A 20,575-nucleotide genomic window follows, 5' to 3' on the forward strand; every position below is an offset into this window, starting at 1 on the left:
TATAACTGGGATGGTTTTATACCTAAAAGAATGCTGATAAATGACCTTACTTAAACGATAAGATAATATTTTGTTTTAATTAAAGGTGTGCTATTTTTTTAGCTATGTTTGACATCATGTTAGCAGCAATTTGCCCAGACTTCTCGTACAACAGAAAATAGATACATTAAATGTCAATGCATTCTAATTCAGACTTTATTTTTTTGAGAAAGAGATGACTTAGATAATATAAACAGAAGCATAAAAGAACAAAATTAATTAGGATCCCTTTCAGTCTTCAAGGGATTAGCTAATTAGCTTCTGGTTTTATTTTTACAAGACAATGTAGTATTGTCTCAGAGGTGTAAATTAGTACTCTCTTGCAACATGATAATTTGCCTAATTTGTCTCCTTACATATTTACAATTTCTCTCCACAGGATGAAGTGACTCAGCCATTGAATCTGTCAGCACGGCCAAAGACTGCTGAACCAATAAGGTCCCCTACGTCACCAACACAAAGCTTTTTTCCAGCTAGTAAAACAAGTCCAGTGAGCCTACCGAATAAAAGCGGCATCCCTAGTCCAATTGGAGGGTCATTAAACAGAGGATCCTCTTTAGGTAAACAGTTAAGTAAATGGGACTTGTTAATGCTATGATTGATTACAGCATGTTTGTCATTGCACTTTTGAATTTTACTGTTTAGCCTTCTGAGTACTGTGATTTATATAACAGTGATTAGTGACCATATATTAGCTAAATGCTTTTTGTCTCTCAAACTGTGAATGTAAATACGTAGCAAAAATTAACAATAACTAAACAGAATTCTATTTGGGGGAATGACAATGGAAAGTTGTAGATATTCAACAAAGTGGTTTTGAATCATATTTAATTCAGGTTTTGTAGGTTTACACATATAATCAGCCATGCCAGCCATGACAAAGCCTTTGTTAATATTTTTTACCATAAAATCAGATTACAGGATCAAGATTATGTGCTATCCAGATGGCGACTCCTACAATGGAGCCTTGCTGGCTTTATAAGTTTGCTCCATCTTGATTTTTTTTCTTAATTCTGTCAAGAACCTTAAACTCCAAGCAAAAGAAGTCTTTATTACACCAAACAACATGTAAGTGCTTTCGTCTCACATTTAAGACATCATCAGAATGCTCTGATGATGTCTTAAATGTGAGACGAAAGCACTTAGCCCTGCTGTTTGATGTAATAATGTATTCTTTTGCTTGGAGTTTAAGGTTCCTGACATACAGGTCATTTTTTTTTTTCATTTTTAACTCCAGTTCTACATCTTACTCAATTTTCTTGTTTGTTTTTCTTAATTCTGATGCATTTCTTTTGAATAACTGTTAATTCCTTATCATATAACATATGTGATACATAATGCCCTATACTCAAAACTATAAGCTCTGTTTTTTTTTTCCTCATTTAGCTAGTTACTAGTTCAAAGGGACATAACCCATAATCTATCAAAGAAGACCATCAGGCATGTAGCTTATGTGCACTTGTTAACTGCAGAAATGTATGTAATGAATACATTGCTCTACAAAGTGTTTGCATATTTTCACATTCAAGCTTTAGTAGTCCATTAAGGATGCTATTGACCTCCATTATACCTCTCAACTGTACAGATTTTCACATAATGTCCAGATTTTTGCCTCATATTTTTGGTCTGTTTCTCATAAAACTGTGGCTTTCTGGGAAATCACTGGCAAATCATTGTCGATTGAAGTCAGAAAATAATGGTAGAGATCTGAGTTTCAGACTTCATACCCTTCAGAAAATTCAGGTTACTGCAAAACCTGCTATTCTGCTAACTTTCTAAATTTGTATTGGCAGTATTTCAAAACTGTCAGTATTTTTGGGCCTTTGCCCCCAATTATTTATGGTTTTGTCCAGATTTCTTTATGTAAGAGGTTGAGAGGTATGTCCTCCATTCAATTATTTATCAAATGATATTTACAAAATTTTGCAAGTTTTACTTGTCTGATTTCTTAGAATAACACTGCTGTTATTATAAATGTGAGATGTATCCTTTTGTGTTGCTTCAGACTGGCTCATGCAAGTCTTGCTGTTCAAATCTCAGCATATGGAAACAAGCACAATCTCTGTTGCCAAAATATGTCCTGCAGACTATGCACTGAATATCCTTTTTGAGAAAATATTAGTAAACTTGAGTAAGCACAGCAATGTGGAGCAGGTGTATATACATGTAGTACTACATGCATTTATGTATTCTCTGCACTGCCTAAATTCACCGTCTCTTTTAATGTTCTAGTTTTGTTTGTAGTCTGTCTTCTTGTAGCGATGAGTAAATATAAAACATAACAACACTGGTCTAATGATAAAAAAGACCCCCCCCAATCCTCCCCCTTCATTCTTGCTTCCATCCAATAATTTGCTTGATTATTCAAACATGTGGCATCTACATTATTTCAATAACACAACCATCCATCAGTATCCAGTTGCCAAAATCGTCCTATCCCACAAACTTGCAAACATGTACACAGTCTACTTATTGCCGTAGACCAGTGATTGCTACTGAATTCTGTGTAATTTGTTCCTTTATGCAAATCTCAGTCAGTAGCTGGCAGTGGGGCTAAGTGCTAGGTGGTTTAATTTCCAGAAAAGTTACTGATGTGTACTAGTGTATTGTAAATCCATAAATAATTTCTTGACAAGCAGACCACTATGTACATTACAAACTGACACAGAGTGATACCAGAACAGTGATAATCCATTTTTTTACTGGTGCTATTCCATCTGACATTAGACTGACAGAGACCATTGGAAGACTATTACTTCAGTTACATTTATTGTCGTTTCTGTTTTTTTTTGTTACCTGCCTGCTGACAAAAAGCATCACTCTTTCGACCTTCTTTATAGAGAGCGAGAACTTAGTGCCACAATGAGCTTTATAGGTTTCTTTTGTAGCTGTGCCCACTTCTTCTTTTTACCCTTCTTGCTAATGTCCTCAGTTCATACACTAGATATTCATGCTTCCATGCTCCTAGAATGTCTGCAAATACAGCCATGTCCCTTTTGTTACTTGCTTGACTGCAGCACCTCTAGCTTCCCAAAGTATAGCTGGAATTTTATTACATCCTTGATCTTCCTTCTGTAAAAGACAGTGCTGCCCTTGGTCACACATTTACCTGTTGTTTTTTATATCCCACCATCCAGCTACCTATCAGTCTGGCTACTGGATGAACCAAGTATACTGGCAGTAGGAACGGATGACCTTTCATTTGCCACTGTGTCACCTGTTTATCACTGCATATTGCAGCCTGGAAGGACAACAGAGGATGCTATTGCTTAGAATGTGAATCTGTGTTGAATTTTTCTTAGATGATACATCTATAATGGACTTAAACCAACTCTGGAATTCTGCAGTAAGATGAGTACCTTACAGGACTTGACAGTATGTCAGGCTTTGCTCTATACTAGAAGCTTGCAGTAAATGATGGAATTTTGCAGTTTATACCATCAGTGTGATGCAAGGATTGCTGCACTACATCTGAGAAATCTGCATTTCAATATCACATTGTGAAGTGCAACACAGAAACAAAATGATCTGTATTACAGTGAAGTGCTTTGTGAAAAGTTTGTCTCACCTAGTTGCTGTTCCCTATATTCTACATAAATATCAAGTATTGGCCATTAATATGTAAAGTATTTTGTAACTCATTTGGCATTCACATGTGAAACTAGTGCTCATTCTTCTTGTAAAATATTCTGATATCATTATTTTCATTTATGCATTGTAGGGAAATGTTACTTATCCAACCATGTGATTTTGTCCAGGGTGAAGACATAGATGCTACATGTTATTTGTTATGACACTCAGTATTTCAGGTGAACTAACTTTACATGATGATGCAGAACTGTGTTCTGTTTTTTTTTTTTCAAAACTATACCATTATTGATTATGACACCACTTTCTTGCATCTCTAGCTCTAAATGAATGTATAAAACATTGTGTTATGCTTTTGTATTGCACTCTCTTAAAAATATATCATTGCCCTGTTTTCCCGAGTCAATAATAATCACTTAATTTATAGTGGCTTAGCATTTTCTTTATAAACTTTCTTCCTTGTTACAGTTACCTGTCTAGAAAGGCCTGGTACACAATCTTTCAAGCTAAGCAGAAACTCTTTGAAAATATATACCAAAGGATTTATTAAGAACCGTACCACTCATGTTAAGGGCTGCAGAAAAAAGGCCTTGTTTCTGCAATGTAGTATTTTGTTGTTCATAGACACAGGAAAGAACTCATTTTTGACTAATTTGCATGTCTATGAATCACGATTAAATACTAGAAGTATAGATTAGTACTTTCCTGTAATAGTTATCAATGCTAGCCTCATCATGTTAACACAGGCACTTCTCCCCTCCTTCACTCTTGAACATACCACCACCCTGTAAAACACACACATGCACATACACTACATACGTCATACCTGTTCCTCTTGTATGGACATCCTTTTTCCCTGCTTTGATAATACACAGATGATAACAGCCAGTCCTTAATGACAGATAATTCAGTTACACTTTATTTCCTGCAGTACATGCATGCTAGGGCAAAAGTTGTTCTCCCAGTGACTGAGAGGAACATTCCCTGACTCTCTCTCTCATATGTCATAAAGCTGCAGGAACTGCATTATGCCTGAGATCCTGAATAAATGTTAAAAACACTCCTGCTGCACTGACATGTAGGTTAATACAGTGGGTTAGTATAGGGATTTCATGTGTAAAGGATGCAGGGATCAAATCCCTACCCCCTCCTTTATTTATTTATTTTTTTATTGATTCTTATTTCTTACTTATCTGCTATCCCTGGTGTCTAGTGGCACCCTGCACGTTTTTTTAAGCAGTTGACTTTAGGGCACACCATAAAGAGATCCCTGGTGCCTAGTGTCCCTGACCTATATTGTGTTTACTTGCTACTCAGGCACATTGTGTAGAGTAATTCCTAATGTCTTTTGCTCCCCTGACCCTGTGTGGTATCAAAGCACTTAGATAAAGACTTAACCCTGGTTCTCCTTAACCCATGATTGCATTTCTGCTTACGTGCCACTCAGGCACAAGTTTAATGAGGTATCCCTGGTGGCTAGATCTTCCCCTATACCCGATTCCGCAGTCAGTTTCAGTGCCACTCAGGCATGACTTTAATGAGGTATCCCTGGTGGCTAGGGCTTCCGCTACACCCCATTCCCCATTCTAATTCAGTACCACACAGGCACAAGTTTAATAAGGAATCCTTGATAGCTAGTGCTTCCCTCTCCCGATTGTTGCAGGCTCTGCTTGTTTGTCAAGAGGTGTGTGTAAGTATGAAAACCCAACCCACACAGACACACACACACGCACACACACACACACACACACACACACACACACACACACACACACACACACGCACACACCCCTACCTACCTAAGTTGCCCCTCACTAGCTCCCCTACTGCTACTTCCCAGGCAAACATACACTCATACATGCAGCCTCTTCCATACACTCAGGCAAACACCTCCTAGCAGTACCTTATCACTAATCTCCCTATCACTTATTTCTGCTGCAATGGATGAACAGGGCCTTTTGGCCATGTTTACTTTCATGAGGGGCCAGGAGCAAGAGTCATAATTTACATAGCCAAGTGATTTAGAGGCTTACTCAAGTGAGTAGATGCTTTACTGCAGGAAGTTCTGTGGGAATGCACATGACTAGTTAGCATATGCCTGTCCTCCAGGCTGCCTCATTAGCATCAAGCATGGCTGTGTAGACAGCTCACCTTGGTGTTGTATGTCTTTTTGTAAAGACACTGTGTTATGATTGTCTTTGAATTTCAAAAGGTTACATTGAGGTGTACATGTCATGTACACCATACAGTATCTTTTATGAATTTGGCCCTTAGACTTTCAGCACTTTATGTGTGTTTAACACATAATTCCGACCCTCAGATACACACATACTTTGCCATGTTTCCTAAACCGTGTGTTTAACTGGGAAAGCAGTTGTCATAATTGAACAATTGATAAGTTCATAAACGTATGTTATTATGAAATTCAATATGTTTGTAGTTTCAAAAACAAACAAACAAAGAGCAGCAGCATTACTCTGGAAGAATTACTATATATACTCTGACTTCCAGAACGTTGTAGTTACTTTTATGGATTTGAACTGGCTGGCTGGCTTAGTTGCTGTCTTGATCACATCTTCAAAGGATGCAACAATTTTAAAACAACAACATTATTTGGAGTGTAGACGTCCAAATGTTAGTTGTCTGCTAATGGTCAAACTTGATCCCTTGTCTAATTCATCATAGCAAATTATATTGTTTGATTCAGTTTGCAGTAATCCAAATGTTAGCTTTTTAATAACAGTCATAGTGATGTTGTTTGTGAATGCATAACTTGTCATTGCAGTGTAGGACTCAGGCCTTGTAGGTTTATAGGTTCATAGATGTGCACTAGGCTAATGACCACTGGTGCCCCTTTAAGCCTAGCCATGCATCCCAAATCTCTGATAAGTTCTAGTACCCTTTGTAAGTATAAGCAGGGGCATGAGGGCTGAAATATTTACAGGCTGCCTTTGTCCATTACAGATAGATGTATCAAAACAGGGATGCATTTCCTATTCCCCATCCAGTTTTCCAAGCTGTACTTGAATTGGGTTAGGGAGGTACTCTGCTTCACATGAATGAGGATCCTGCTCCAGAGAAGGACTAGTCTCTGGAATACATACCTGTCCTATTTATATCACAGGCAAGGTCTAAGTCTTTAGAATGGTTAATTCTAGTGTTTTTTTTTTCAAATAAGGAAGTTCATCAGAGTGTGGTCTGATGATGCCTTGTGTAACAGGAATAGATCTCCCCTCAGTAATCTGCAGGAAAAAGAATACAGGGATAGGACTGTGAGGTGGTCTGCATAAGACATGTTATTTATGCCCTGTATTCTTTTATAGAAGAACCTCTGTGGATTTTTCAGTTGTTTGATGTACCTGCTTAGGTACATACAAAAGGGGCATTGTACACAATGAGATGTCTGATGAATGCTGAATACAGTGGAACAATGAGCTCTTTGTATGTAGATGCCATACATTTATATATGCACAACATACAATGATTTCCTTACTACCACAGACACATGGTGGTCAAAGGGTAGATTACTGTCTATGTGTGTACCCAAGTCCCTGATTACTAAGTCAGCTCTTACGGAACTGTTGGCAATATGATAGTTACTAAGAGTGGCTAATGTCCTGAAGGATATTATTATGCATTTCTTGGAATTTAGTTTAGTCCATGGCTCTGAAAGTAATTATTTGTCTGTGTCAGCCCTTCATGGAGAACAGTAGTGTTGCTGGGGTATATGTCTGCTCCTAATTGGTAAACATTTTCAAAAAAACACAACAAACATGCAGAGAAGACAGACTGAAAGAATGTAATGCAAATTTAATGCTTAAGTCATTATCATGGTAGACATCTTAATAGTAGGATGTTAGCCTTAGAGTAGTTCCTGTATATTCAGTGTTAGCTGGGGTTTTGGGTTTTGTTTTAACTTATAGAGACACTGTTTTATTGTCTGACCTCATCAGAAAGGACATTGTACTAGGGGATGTGCCGTGCTCTCCCATATTAGTGAGGACCAGATCCAGTATGTTGGTACCCGTAGTCAGATTATTGACAATCTAGTCCAAGGAGTTTGTGTTTACACTATCCTGGAATCTCTGTGCCTGCATGTTTGGTGTTGTATATTATTTCCAATTAATAGTGTGGTAATTAAAGTCACCCATGAATATGGTATTGGACTGGATAATGAGTGTTTCCAGTAAGCTTAATTACATGATATGGGTTTCTTGGGTCATAGAGGGGGACATGTAGCTTGCAAGGAATTGGTATGGGATTTTGTCTATGGTTATTTGGACATGAAGAAGTTCAAGTGCATCATTCTGTTTGACCAGACTTGATGTATATTTATTTCTGATGTAACTTTATTGCCTGCCTGTGTAGTAGCTGGTCTAAATGTGTGGAAGGCATTATAGCCTTGTACTGCCAGGTTGGTCTCTGCAGCTTTAAACCATGTCTCAGTGACCACACAGACATAAACAATCTCTAGGGTGAGAAGAGCTTGTAGGGAGTATAGTTTCTTGTTTAGACTACTAGCATTGAGCAGTAGAACCTTTTTTGATTTTCTATTTTTGAGGTATTTTCAGTTTGGCAAAAAAAGGCACTATAGAGGAGGATGATGTTTTAGCTGAGGAGCAGACTGTTCATAGCCAAGCAGCGTGGTCTGTTGACCATCTCCTTCCATACTGACAAATGTTGCACCCCCTTAGAATGATACCAGAAACTATGCCAGTCAGTCATCTTCTGTTCGTAGTGTGGCATTATCCTTAGAGAAGCTAAGATGCTGCTCAGTGCTAGGCTCATATCAGCGTGGGACACACATTCCGAGAGTTCTGTGATGTCTCTCTTCATATAGTCTAGGGGGGTATGTTTCAGGTCACTTACACTCACATGGATTATGAATGAGTCATATTGGAACGGGTAATCCAATGACCTAAGTTCATGCATAATATATTGGATTCTGGCACCTGGTAACCAAATGACTGTGACTTTTTCTTTACTGAGTCTGGTGAGAGGGACATCACTGTGTCTCACAGTGGAGTCTCCAATGACTAGAATGTTGGGTTTTGTAGTGGCCTGCCTTATTGGCTTAGAAGTAGAGGATCCATGACAGAAGCCTAGACTGTTTAACTAGCACCAGGGACTGGTAGTGTTACCTTTACACTCTGTAAGTGAAGAGCAGAAAAAAAAAAAAGAAAAAGAAAAAAGTTCAAACCCTCCCTCAACATAATTTATTTTAAACAGGAGCAAATTTTTGCTACATATGTAGCATACAATTGCTAAAGTGTATACCCTATCTGCACAGAGGGCTTCAGTAGTTCTGCTTTAGTTAAAAAAAAAAATTCTCCTTTTTAATTTGTAGCAAACTGCTTGCTACAATGTAGAAAGTAGTTGCTACAGTTTAGACCACAGACTGAGTGCTACAGCACCCAAGTTTCACCTTAAATGCAATACCAGCTTTTAAAAGCCAGTATTGCATTAATGAAAGATTGGGATCAGTGTCATTAGCTCATTTTACCTAATACATAGAGAACATTTGAGTAACTGCGGTGGTGGTGCTGCGGTAGCATTGTCGCCTCACAGTAAGACGTTGTCCTGTTTGATTTTCATCTAGAGCGTCTTCTGTGTGGAGACATGAGTCAATGGGCGTACCTTCATTGAAGGTTGTGCGTCAGGGCCGGCAACTCGGCATGTAAAAATCTACTGCCAATCATTAGTGGACTGGGGTTCTGCTGTGGCGACCCCTAACCGGGAAAAGCCGAAAGACTCAACAACAGAGAGAACATTTGAGAAAGCCGACTCACTTAGTTTCCTAACCTTGAATTATCTTCTGCTTCCCCTCTCTCCCTTTCCTTTACAAAAAAAAAAAACAAAAAGAAAATGTTTCTAGAATCTCCCTGTGTTCTGCTTAACTGTAACAAAAAAAAATTATGCTTGTTTCCTGCCTTTTCTGTAACTAGTCAAGTCCAGAAACAGATTTGCTATATCTGACTATTTGTAAGCTTCTGAGCCCCCTAAGCCTGTCTGTGTTGGAGGGAAACCTGCTAGCTTATCAGTGGGAGTGGTAAGCAGTAGGTAACCTATCTACCACATAAGGAGTGGCTTCTGGCCCAGTTGTTGGCCGTATGGGCAGTTTTTCCATCTCTCTCAACTTCCTGATTTAAAAGCCCGCATTTGCACTTGTTTCCCCCTTCCTATAACTAGTCTAGTCCAGATACAGATTTGCTGTATCCAGGACTGTTTGTAAGCTCCTGAGGCCCCCAAGCCTGTCTGTGTTGGAGGGAAGCCTGCTAGCTTTTCAGTGGGAGTGGTAAGCACTAGGTAACCTATCTAGCACATAAGGAGTGATTTCTGGCCCAGAATTTGTAGTTATTGGCTATTTGGGCAATTTTTCCATCTCTCTCAACTTTCTGATTTAAAAGCTCACATTTGCACTTGTTTCTTTCCTGTAACTAGACTTGTTCAGAAACAGATTCTTAGTTTTAGCACTTGAATTTGCTTATTCATGCTCAGCACTTGTTCAGGACTTGTTGTAAACACTAAATGAGCTGCAAATTACTACAGCACTCAACCTTCCTCATTACCTAGAGGAAAACAGTTTTTGTACTTACTTTCCTCACTTGCTTAGAGAAAAACAGCTCTTGTACTCACTTTCCTCACTTGTCTAAAGGAAAATAGAATTTTATTCAGGCATCTCCAAGGGTTAGCTCCTAGTGTTCTCTCCTGTCTATCTGATGAATCTGAGCATCTTGTGGCAATGTAGCAATTGCCTCATGTACCCAGACAACCATCTTCTCCTACCATCCAACACTACAACCTGTGAGAGATGCACTTATCTAACCAAACTGGAGGTAAAGCTCTCTCCAATCAAAACTGAACTTGACAGTCAAGAGGAGAAGGTAAAAACTTGCACCACACCACACTCATCACATAGTCCCACTAAACCTACACCACCAAAATCCACATATAGAGATATAAAAACATTCGTGGAGGCTCTCAATAATAATCTGCTCAAACAACAAAGACCTCCAAAGCAGAAATGCAAGCAACCTCCACCTCCCAACACAACTCAAATAACACATAGTCCACAGACTCAGTGTGCCACTCAACCACAGCCCATAAGGCAAAACAATGTACCCAACACACTAGTCATAGGTGACTCTGTAGTCAGGAACACTGAAGTCCCACTCACCAGGCTAAACAAGGAGAAGGTTACGGTCAACTGCCTGTCAGTTGCCAGGATCCACCACATAACCCATGCACTCAGGTCACTCCACTACAAGTACAAATATGACTCTGTCATTGTCCATGTTGGTGTGAATGACCTGAGACGTATCTCCCAGTACTACATGAAAAGAGACATGGAAGAGCTCTCTGATCTTGTAGCCCAGGCAGGTATGACTCTAGCCCTGAGTAGCATCCTGCCATCTCCTAGAATGATACTGCAGTACAAGGACAAAATGATTGACTTCAACAATTGGCTAAGCTTCTGGTGTCATTCTAAGGGGATCCAGTATCAGTCTGCCTGGGAAGACATGGTCGACAGACCACGATGCTTTGCCAGAGATGGCCTGCACCTGTCACCCCTTGGATTCCAGATACTGGTTAGGGGTCTTGCCACCCCTATAGTGCATTTTTTAGGCAAGGTTCAAATTACAAATTCACCACCATAACAGGAACAGGCAAGGAAAAACTGAGGGTAATGCTACTCAATGCTAGAAGTCTAAATTTCAGAAAGCACTCCCTTGAGGCACTCCTTAAAATGGAGAACATTGATATCTGTGCAGTGACTGAGAACTGGTTCAAGGCCCCAGAGAACATCTCTGCATTACCAGGCTATAACTCATACCACACTTTTCGGCCATCTAACCTGGACCGGAACACCAAAGACGGAGGTGTGTCCATGTTCATTAAGGATATCCACACCTCCAGGCTAGTAGCTCAGCATAGTGCATCCGAGGTTATCCATGTGCAACTAACTCTGGGCAAAACTGCAATCCAAATTGTAGCTTGCTACAGACCCCCCACCATGCCCCAGGATTCCCACTCCTCTTTTCTTGATATACTGGAAAATATTAGGGTTCAACCAAACATCCTAATAATGGGCGATGTCAATTACCATACCATTAACTGGGAAAACCACTCATGTACCAGCTCCTTCGCTCAATGCTTACTGGAATTCATAAATTCCATTTCCCTGGATCAACATATCCATACCCCCACCAGGGCCAACAATATCCTAGACCTAGTAATTACCAACATGAGTGACCAGTGTTCCAAACCTGAAGTCAGCTCCTTGTTGGTCAGATCCAATCATAAGTTACTCACCCTAGATATCCACATCCTGCCTCCCCCCCCCCTCCATTAAGGAAACCACTGTAAAAATTTTCTCCAAAGCTAACTTCATGCTTCTTAAGACAGAAGTGGTGAACTTCATGACACCCATGCAGATGGACAATATAGTTACAACTGCTGAATCCTACACAAATGCACTCTATAAGCAGTTACATGAATGCATGGATCATGCTATCCCAGATAGAACCAAGATGCTATCCTCCAAAAAAAGGAAGCCAATCTGGTGGTCCCCTGCCATAAACAAACTCTACAACAGAAGGAAGAAACTGTGGAAAAAGAGAGTAAAATCCCATGAGTGGAGGAGCTCCCTGGTCAGCCTCAGTAAGAAGCTGAGATCCCTTATAAGATCCTCCAGAGCTAGCTATGAAAACAAAATCACCTCTGATTCTAGGGACAACCACAAAGCATTCTATAGCTATGTCAAAAATCTCAGTGGCAACATCCAGATCTGCTCTGAGTTACAGCACAACAGCACAAAAATTACAGAACCAACTGATATTGCCAACATCCTGGCAGATAAGTTCAGTGCTAAATTTACTACCCTCTCACCCCCTAAAGGGCCCATATCTATACAGGAAGACTGCAGAGTCCCTGTAATCACGACTACACAGGTAAAAGCTGCACTCTCTAAAGCCAAAAACACAGCATTCATGGGACCGGACAACATCCCAGGCTGTGTTTTACACAAACTTCAGAATGAACTGGCTCCCCACCTAAGCACCATGTTCAATCATAGCCTTAAGTCAGGCTTTGTGCCCACTGAATGGCACACAGCAACAGTTATCCCACTCCACAAAGGGGGAGCCACCAATGATCCCAGGAACTATCGCCCTATTAGCCTGACGAGCCTGATCTGTAAGGCCATGGAACTTATCATCATGGAACTCATAAACAAAGACATTGGTAACCTCCAAACTCTGGACCCCACCCAGTTTGGGTTTGTGAAAAGCAGATCATGCCTCCTGAACCTGATTGACATCTTTGAGGCAGTCCCCAAAGCCGTAGACGAGGGTAAGATGGTTCACACAGCCTATCTTGACCTCGCCAAGGTTTTTAACACCCATCTCCCACTCTGGAATTATAGCTGGGTTATAAATGGGTTGTCAACTGTCTCACTGATATAAACCACACTGTAAAAGTTGCAGACTCCAAATCTGACTTCAAACCAGTGACAAGTGGAGTACCACAGGGATCAGTCCTGGGACCTCTCCAGTTTGGTATCTGCTTCTATGAAGTACAGGCTAACACAGAAGGCCTTTGGCTAACAATGTTTGCAGATGACTGCAAACTAGGAGCCATAGCTGAGTCCCCAAATGATGTGGACATCCTACAGAAGGGCCTGACTGAGACAGATACCTGGTGTCAGAGCCATGGCCTCAAGCTCAATGCCAAAATGTGCATTGTCATCCCCTTTGGTAAAAACTCTGTACCCATGAAGTACCACACAGGCAGCAGTCTACTTAATGCCGAATGTGTGATAAGAGACCTTGGGGCCCAGGTGGACAGTAGTCTCTCCTTTGATAATCACATCACCACAGTAGTCAGGAAATCCTTCTACGTGGCACACCTCATCAAAAAAGGGTTCTCATTCAGGAAAAGAGAGGTCATTGTTCCCCTCCACTCGACACTATTTAGACCCATTATAGAGTGCAACGCCCCTTTTGGAATGTACCTCACAAGACATCTGCAGCAGCTGGAAAGGCCACAGAAGTACCACACAAAAAGGATTACTGGCCTCAAACAGATGCCCTATACTGACCATCTCAAAAAACTCCAGCTTTACTCCGTAGCATATCACCTACTCCGAGGTGATCTCTGCCTAACATATAAAGCTATGTCAAACCCAGAGCTGTTGGACATGCTACACCTAAAGAAATCCCAATCCCTCTGAGCTACATGCTCTAGGGACCTAAACCTTGTCACCACAATAAACAGGACATGCTGGAGGGATAGATTCCTGTTCCAGAGACTTCCAATACTCTGGAACAAGCTACCCATCTATGTCAAGCAAAGTTCCTCATTAGCACTCTTCAAGAGAAATCTTGATGAGTGGATGGGAAATAGGAAATACATCCCAGGGATCACTTCTGTGGCTCTGATCGACAGGGGCACAGGAAAATAACTTTCTTGGGTGGTGTAAGCCAGGGAAGCTTGTTGGCTAGGCGTACTTTGGCCCTTGGGCCGATAGCCTAGTATCTACCTATGTACCTATGAACCTATGAGCTGTTTGCATCCCACAACACTTTCCACCTGGGGTAGTTGCCCCTGTTGCCCATCCACTAGATATGCTATGACTCCATGGCATGTGGCTGTATATGTTGATATTGGTGTTGTTTTGAAAGAGTGCATTTGAGGCTGTTGAGTGCATTGTTACATGTGCTTCTTCTGGGAGGTCTTTGGGGTTTAGTTTTATTTTGTCTTTCGGCTTTTCCCAGTTAGGGGTTGCCACAGCGGAACTCTGGTCCGCTAATGATTGGCAGTTAGTTTTTATGGTGTCGAGTTGCCAGTCCGACGCCCAACCTTCAACAAAGGCATTCCCATTCAATGCATGTCTTTCGAATACCCACTCGACCACGGAGAGGACATGCAGACTCCACACAGAAGGCACTCCCAACCCAAGCCGAGAATCGAACAGGAGAACCTCTTGCTGTGAGGCAACAACGCTAAGGTCTTTGGGGTTTATTAAGGTTACATTTAAGTGCCTCAGCACATATGGGTCTATGTGTCTGTTTGATAATGTGTGTGATGGGTGCAGCAGGTATACTACTGGCAACAGCAGAGTTAGGCAACCAGCCACTGCTCTGCTATATTCATCTGTGCAATCCAGGGAATCTGTTGCATTCTGCTAACAGTAAGTACAATTTTATACTATATTTTGCACTTTTAAACTGTACTTTTCTTATATTGCTGATTTTTACAAAAACTGTTCTTGCTGATTTGTTGCACTTTTTGTCTACTGTAGCATAGACTAGATTCAGACCTGCTGAATGTGGCCAGTTTGTTAAAATGAGCACTAAACCAGGCTATCTTTTGTTGGAGAGTGGGCTCCTGCACCCTTGTGGCAGGAGAGTGCAGCTAGGATTCATCTGATTAAAGGTTGCTGGAACAGGGCTCAGTTTTGATCTTTTTTATTGGTTAAATTACTTATGTCAGTTTTCTCACTGTTGCTACATAAGCTGTGGGTTTGCACTTGTTTTACCACAGCTCCACAGAGTTAAGCAACTAGTCACTGCTCTGCTGTAGTCATCTGTTTACACATAGCGCAACACGATGCACCACTGTGCACTAGCATGCAGTTGGGGTACCACTGGCAGTTATAGATGCAAAAACTACATTAGATAAATTTTCCCTTAATAGCTGCCCGTGATCCAGATGGGAAGTCCTTAAACTGCACTCACCTGCTCAGAAAGTACCTCCGCTGCACTTTTGCCCCTTAAGCAGTCCCAAAAACAACCAAATCTACAATAGTCTCATACCATATAGAGAATCCCCGTTGATATAGACCCTTTATAGAGTATCCCATTAGTAAAGACCTTGCTTATATACCACACCCTTCCATTTTCTCTCTTTGCTATGAAAACAGGTTTTAACCTAGTATTATGGATAGTTTCTCTCCATTTTTCCTACCAGCCTGATTGACATGGGTATCCTGAGGCAGTGTAGCAACTGCCTCATGTACACTGACAACCCTGTACTCCTAAATCACCCAAGTACAATGGATACACTAGACAATCTCGATGTACTGAAATGTCAAAATTCAGTATGTCGAGACCGAATATTGGAAAGTGCAGTTAACCAAAACTATACTGTGCCGAATCCGCAAATGTCAAATCCGCCACTATCATGGTGTTGCATTCGTGACATGTGGTGCAGTTTGTGGATTTATCTGGGGATTCAGGTAAGTGCTGTGTGTTTGAGGATAATAGGTAGGTATTTTAGTGTGTGTGAGTGCGTGCGGTGGTGTTTTTTGTGTGTTTGTGTGTTTAGTGCGACCTCAGAGTTAGAATGTATAAGTAGGGGGTGTGTGGGGGATGCAGTGGGGGCTTGCCCCCCTGCTTATAGGTAGGTTAAGTGTGTTTGTGTGTGTTGTTATGTTTGTTTAGTTTGGTAGGTGTATGTGTGTGTGTGATTATGTCCTGGTTTGTGTGTGTTTGTAAATGGTCGCGATTGTAGTATTCATGATTGTGGGTTTTCGTGTATGTGGTTTTTCGACTATTCAGTCTCGAAATACTGAAATTCGACAGTTCAGTATTTTGTGATTGTATAGTGAATCCAGTACAATTTGTGAGACATGCATCTGCACAAAGACTCCAGAATCCTTGCTCTGTCACACACAGAATAGTTAACACCGAAGAGGTTGTCAGCTCACATAATACAGCTCCTACACAAACCATGCATTTAACACATAAACCATCAAACATGGAGGTACTCACCAGAAACCTACCTAAACACCAGAGTCCTTCCAAACACAAACATGCTACTCCTAATACAGCACCTATAACACTCAATACACATAAAAACACAAGCAACGGTGTCTCTCCAAATAAGCCCCTAAGGCAAAACACATCTAAACTAATTTTTTTAAATTATAGGTGACTCCATTGTGAGATACACAGATGTACCACTCACCAGGCTGGACATGGAGAAGGTTACATCAGCTGTCTATTGGGTGCCAAGATCCATCAAATCACACATGCGCTCAAGTCTGTCAACAACAAGTACCCAACAAGTACCGTTATGACTCCGTCATAGTTCGTGTTGGAATTAATGACTTGAGGCGTACCTCAGTGGACTATATGAAGGGAGGCATGAGTGAGGTCTCTGAATATGTGTCCTAAGCAGATATGTCTCTAGCCTTGAGCAGCATTCTACTGTCACCTAAAATGATACCACTGTATAAACAGAAAATAAGTTCACAATTGGCTTAGTTTCTGGTGTCATTCTAAGAGGATCCATTTCCTACCAGTCTGGGATGGCATGTTTGATGGACCATGCTGCTTTGCCAGAGATGATCTTCACCTGTCACCCCTAGTCTTTTGATTACAGGCTAAGGCACTTGCCTCCACCATAGTGCCTGTTTTAGGCAAGGTCTCAAGAACGATATTTGCAACATGAAAATATCACTCACAAATACATTAAAGGTCATGCTGCTAAACACTAAGAGTTTAAATTAGAAACTGCACTTCTTTGGAAGACATCTTCTGCCTGGAAGATGCTGATGACTGTGCAGTCACAGAAACTTGGTTCAGGGCCACAGAGAGTACCCCAGTCTTGCAAGGCTACAATGCCTTCCACGCTTTTAGACCACAAAATGAACATCTGAGAACCAAGGGAAGTGGGGTATCTATCTTCATCAAAGATAAATACACCTCTACACTGGTTAGACAGGAAGACTCCATGGAATTACTCCAAATTCAACTAATTGTGGGTAAGACCCTCCCTTCTAGTCATCATTAGGTATAGGCCCCCTTCAATGAACCACAATACCCATGCTGCTTATTTGGACCTACTTGAGTCAATCAAATTACAACCAAGCACTCTAGTCCTGGGCAATTTTAACTATCCCTCCATAGACTGGGAAACTTATACAACTACCAGCATGCTCACACAAAGGTTTCTGGACTTTAACATTAATGATCAGGAAAAAAATAGTATGAAACCTCACAAGGGGCTGAAATATTCTCGACATGGTCCTCACCAGTATGGGTGACCATTGCTTTACCACAAGTATAGGACCCTCACTGGTTAAATATGATCACAAACCAGACACATTTGAAGTAGCTATAACATCCTAACACTTCATAGGTGAAATCTTGCTAAAAAAATTCACCAAAACTAATTATACCCTCTTAAGGGATGACATAAATAATTTTCAAGCTCCTGGTCCCACAGATGGTATTGACAGCTATACTGAGGTATACACAAATACTTATACAAATGTATTGACACAGCTGTACCTGATAGGATCAAAACAAGATCATCAAGGAAAAACAAGCCTCCCTGGTGGACATCTAGCATTAATAAGTTAAACAACAAGAGAAAGAAGTTGCTGTTTAAGAATAAAAAAGAGAGGTCCCAGCACTGGAAGAACACCCTCATCTGCTTTAACAAACAAATAAGACAACTTGTAAAATCCTCTAAGGGCAACTTCGAAAAATGTTTAGCAACCATAGTTAAGGATAACCATAAGGCATTCTTCAGCTATATCCGTAACCTAAAAGGTAGAACCCAGACATGTGCTGAACTAGCTGTGGATGGCATCACACACACTGGTCCTGCAAAAACAGCTAACCTATTAGCTGACAGGTTTGGTGAAAATTTGACCACACTGTCCCCTCCAAACATTACACAAAGCATTCCCTCTATATCTCCCCCACCTTGCATCTCCAAAGAGCACATCACTAATGGCCAAAAAAATAGCCTCTATGGGACAGGATGGCATCCCAGGTTGCGTTTTAAATGATCTAAAAGATGATTTAGCAAATTCATTAGGTACTCTCCTCAGCCACAGCCTGTGTACTGGTTTTGGCCCTGCTGAACGGATCCCCCTTCATAAAGGGAGTACTGCAACAGACCATGGGAACAAGAGAGCCATAAGCTTAACCAGCTTTATCTGTAAGACCATGGAACGAATCATCATGGACCTTATAAATAAAGATACAGGTGATCCAACATAGTTTGTTTTTGTCAAATGCAGGTCATGTCTGTTAAACCTAGTAGACTTCTTTGAAAACATCACCAGAGCCATAGACAAAGGCAAATCTGTGCATACAGCCTACCTTTGACACAATCTCACATTCAAGCATCACTGATAAACTCTCCCAGTTGAATGTCAACCCTTATTTCATCAGGTGGGTTGTTAACTGGCTCACCAACAGATCACACTCAGTCAAAGTTGGGGAATTTGCCTCAACCAGCAGACCCGCTACCAGTGAGTTTCCACAGGGATCAGTGCTGGGCCCCCCTATTGTTTAGAATATATTTCTCAGAAGTTCAGGCCAAAACAGAGGGGCTGTGGCTGACTAAGTTTGCTGACAACAGGAAATTAGGTGCAATCATTGAATCCCCAAATGGTGTCAGTATACTTCAAGAGGGACTTTCACAAACCAATGATTGGTATCAAAGCCATGGACTCAAACTCAGTACTAAAAAATGCATTATCAGTCCCTTTGATAAAAACGATACCATGCAGGCTATGATATAAATAATAATACCCTGAGTAACAACTAGTGAGAGACTTGGGAATGCAAGTTGATTGTAGTCTAAACTTTGACAACCATGTGTCTGCTGTGGTAAGGAAGGCATTCCTACATCACACATCTCATTAGTAAAGGCATTGCCTCAAGAGGGAAAGAAGTCATAATTCCCCTGTACTCGACCATCATCAGGCAAAAAATTCAGTACAATGTTTCCTTTTATATGTACCTTATTAGTCACCTGCAGCAACTTGAGAGACATCAGAGATTTCTAACAAAGAAAATTCAGGGTCTCCAGCACATCATACATTGACAGACTGAAGTCACTGTCACTGTACTGAGTAGCATACGGACTACAGAAATGAGACTTGTGCCTGGCCTACAGAGAAATCTCAGATCCATACCTAATAGAAATGGTGCACATCAGCAAGTCAAATGGGACAACGATCATCTGCTCCAAGGACCTTAACCTGGCCTATGACATTAATAGGACCTGCTGGAGAGACAGATATGTATCTCAGAGGTTGCCATTCCTCTGAAATAGGCTAATAATTCACATCAAACAAAGATCTTGTATGACCGTGTTTAAGCATAGCCTGGATGACTAGATGGAAACCGTAAGTTCCTGCTGGGGATTTCATCTATGGCCCTCCTAGATATGGGCAGTCATTGCTAACTAAGATCTTGAGTTTTGGCAAGATCCTTTATATTGGGTTGCTCTAGTATTATATTGGGTATACACTGCTAAGCTTATAAAGACCTTGGGGTCACTAGCCCAGTAACAACCTATGAACCTGATTGACATTAACAGTCCTTTTATATGAGAGTTTTGCCTCCAGGGACATTGTGTAGCTACATATGTCACATACTTTATCAGTGTGTTTGAGAATTAGCTCGTTGTCAGTAAACATAAAGCAGTTTCTACATTGCCTCATGATGCCCATATCCACCAAGCTGGTAGACAGTGGGAAATTCATATCCATAGCAACAAGCCCTTTTTCATTGATTAAACAACTGTGGTGAGAATATGGAATAAAGCCTGGAGTATCTGGTTTGCAGCTCTGGGGACAGTGCTTATCACTGCATGAACTTTTTGCCTGTGTGCATCTAGGTATTGGTGAAATTCAAGAGTGCTTTTACAGGAAAATGTCAAGTCAAGATGACTGCATCTATGCAGTGCACTGGCAAACGCTTGAGAGGAAAATACTATTGCAGACCCTGACAATTTCTAGATGACATATTTAGGGAGATATTCTGAAGTTAGTTTAGACAATAGCTAATCAAGTAGGACTTACCGAAAAGAATGAATTAGCTTACCCGAGAATGATGAATAGTGGGAGTTCACATAAACAACTACTACCTGGTTACTACTAGTGCTGGTCTCACCACAACATCCCACTGTGGGACACAGT

General features: G+C 40.9%; 1 protein-coding gene across 4 annotated transcripts in view; it reads left to right on the forward strand.

Moving 5' to 3' along the window:
• Positions 1 to 20,575, forward strand: part of SOX6 (SRY-box transcription factor 6) — a 2,230,635-nt gene that overhangs the window by 2,060,868 nt on the left and 149,192 nt on the right. For all 4 annotated transcript variants that reach the window (XM_044082775.1, XM_044082774.1, XM_044082776.1 and 1 more), the window contains one exon: positions 419 to 599. In XM_044082775.1, the coding sequence (XP_043938710.1) occupies positions 419 to 599 (181 nt within the window). The remainder of the gene's footprint in view (positions 1 to 418; positions 600 to 20,575) is intronic.

This window comes from Protopterus annectens, chromosome 9.part0 (assembly GCF_019279795.1).
Source record: "Protopterus annectens isolate FY-2018-M chromosome 9.part0, PAN1.0, whole genome shotgun sequence".
NCBI classification, from domain to species: domain Eukaryota; kingdom Metazoa; phylum Chordata; order Ceratodontiformes; family Protopteridae; genus Protopterus; species Protopterus annectens.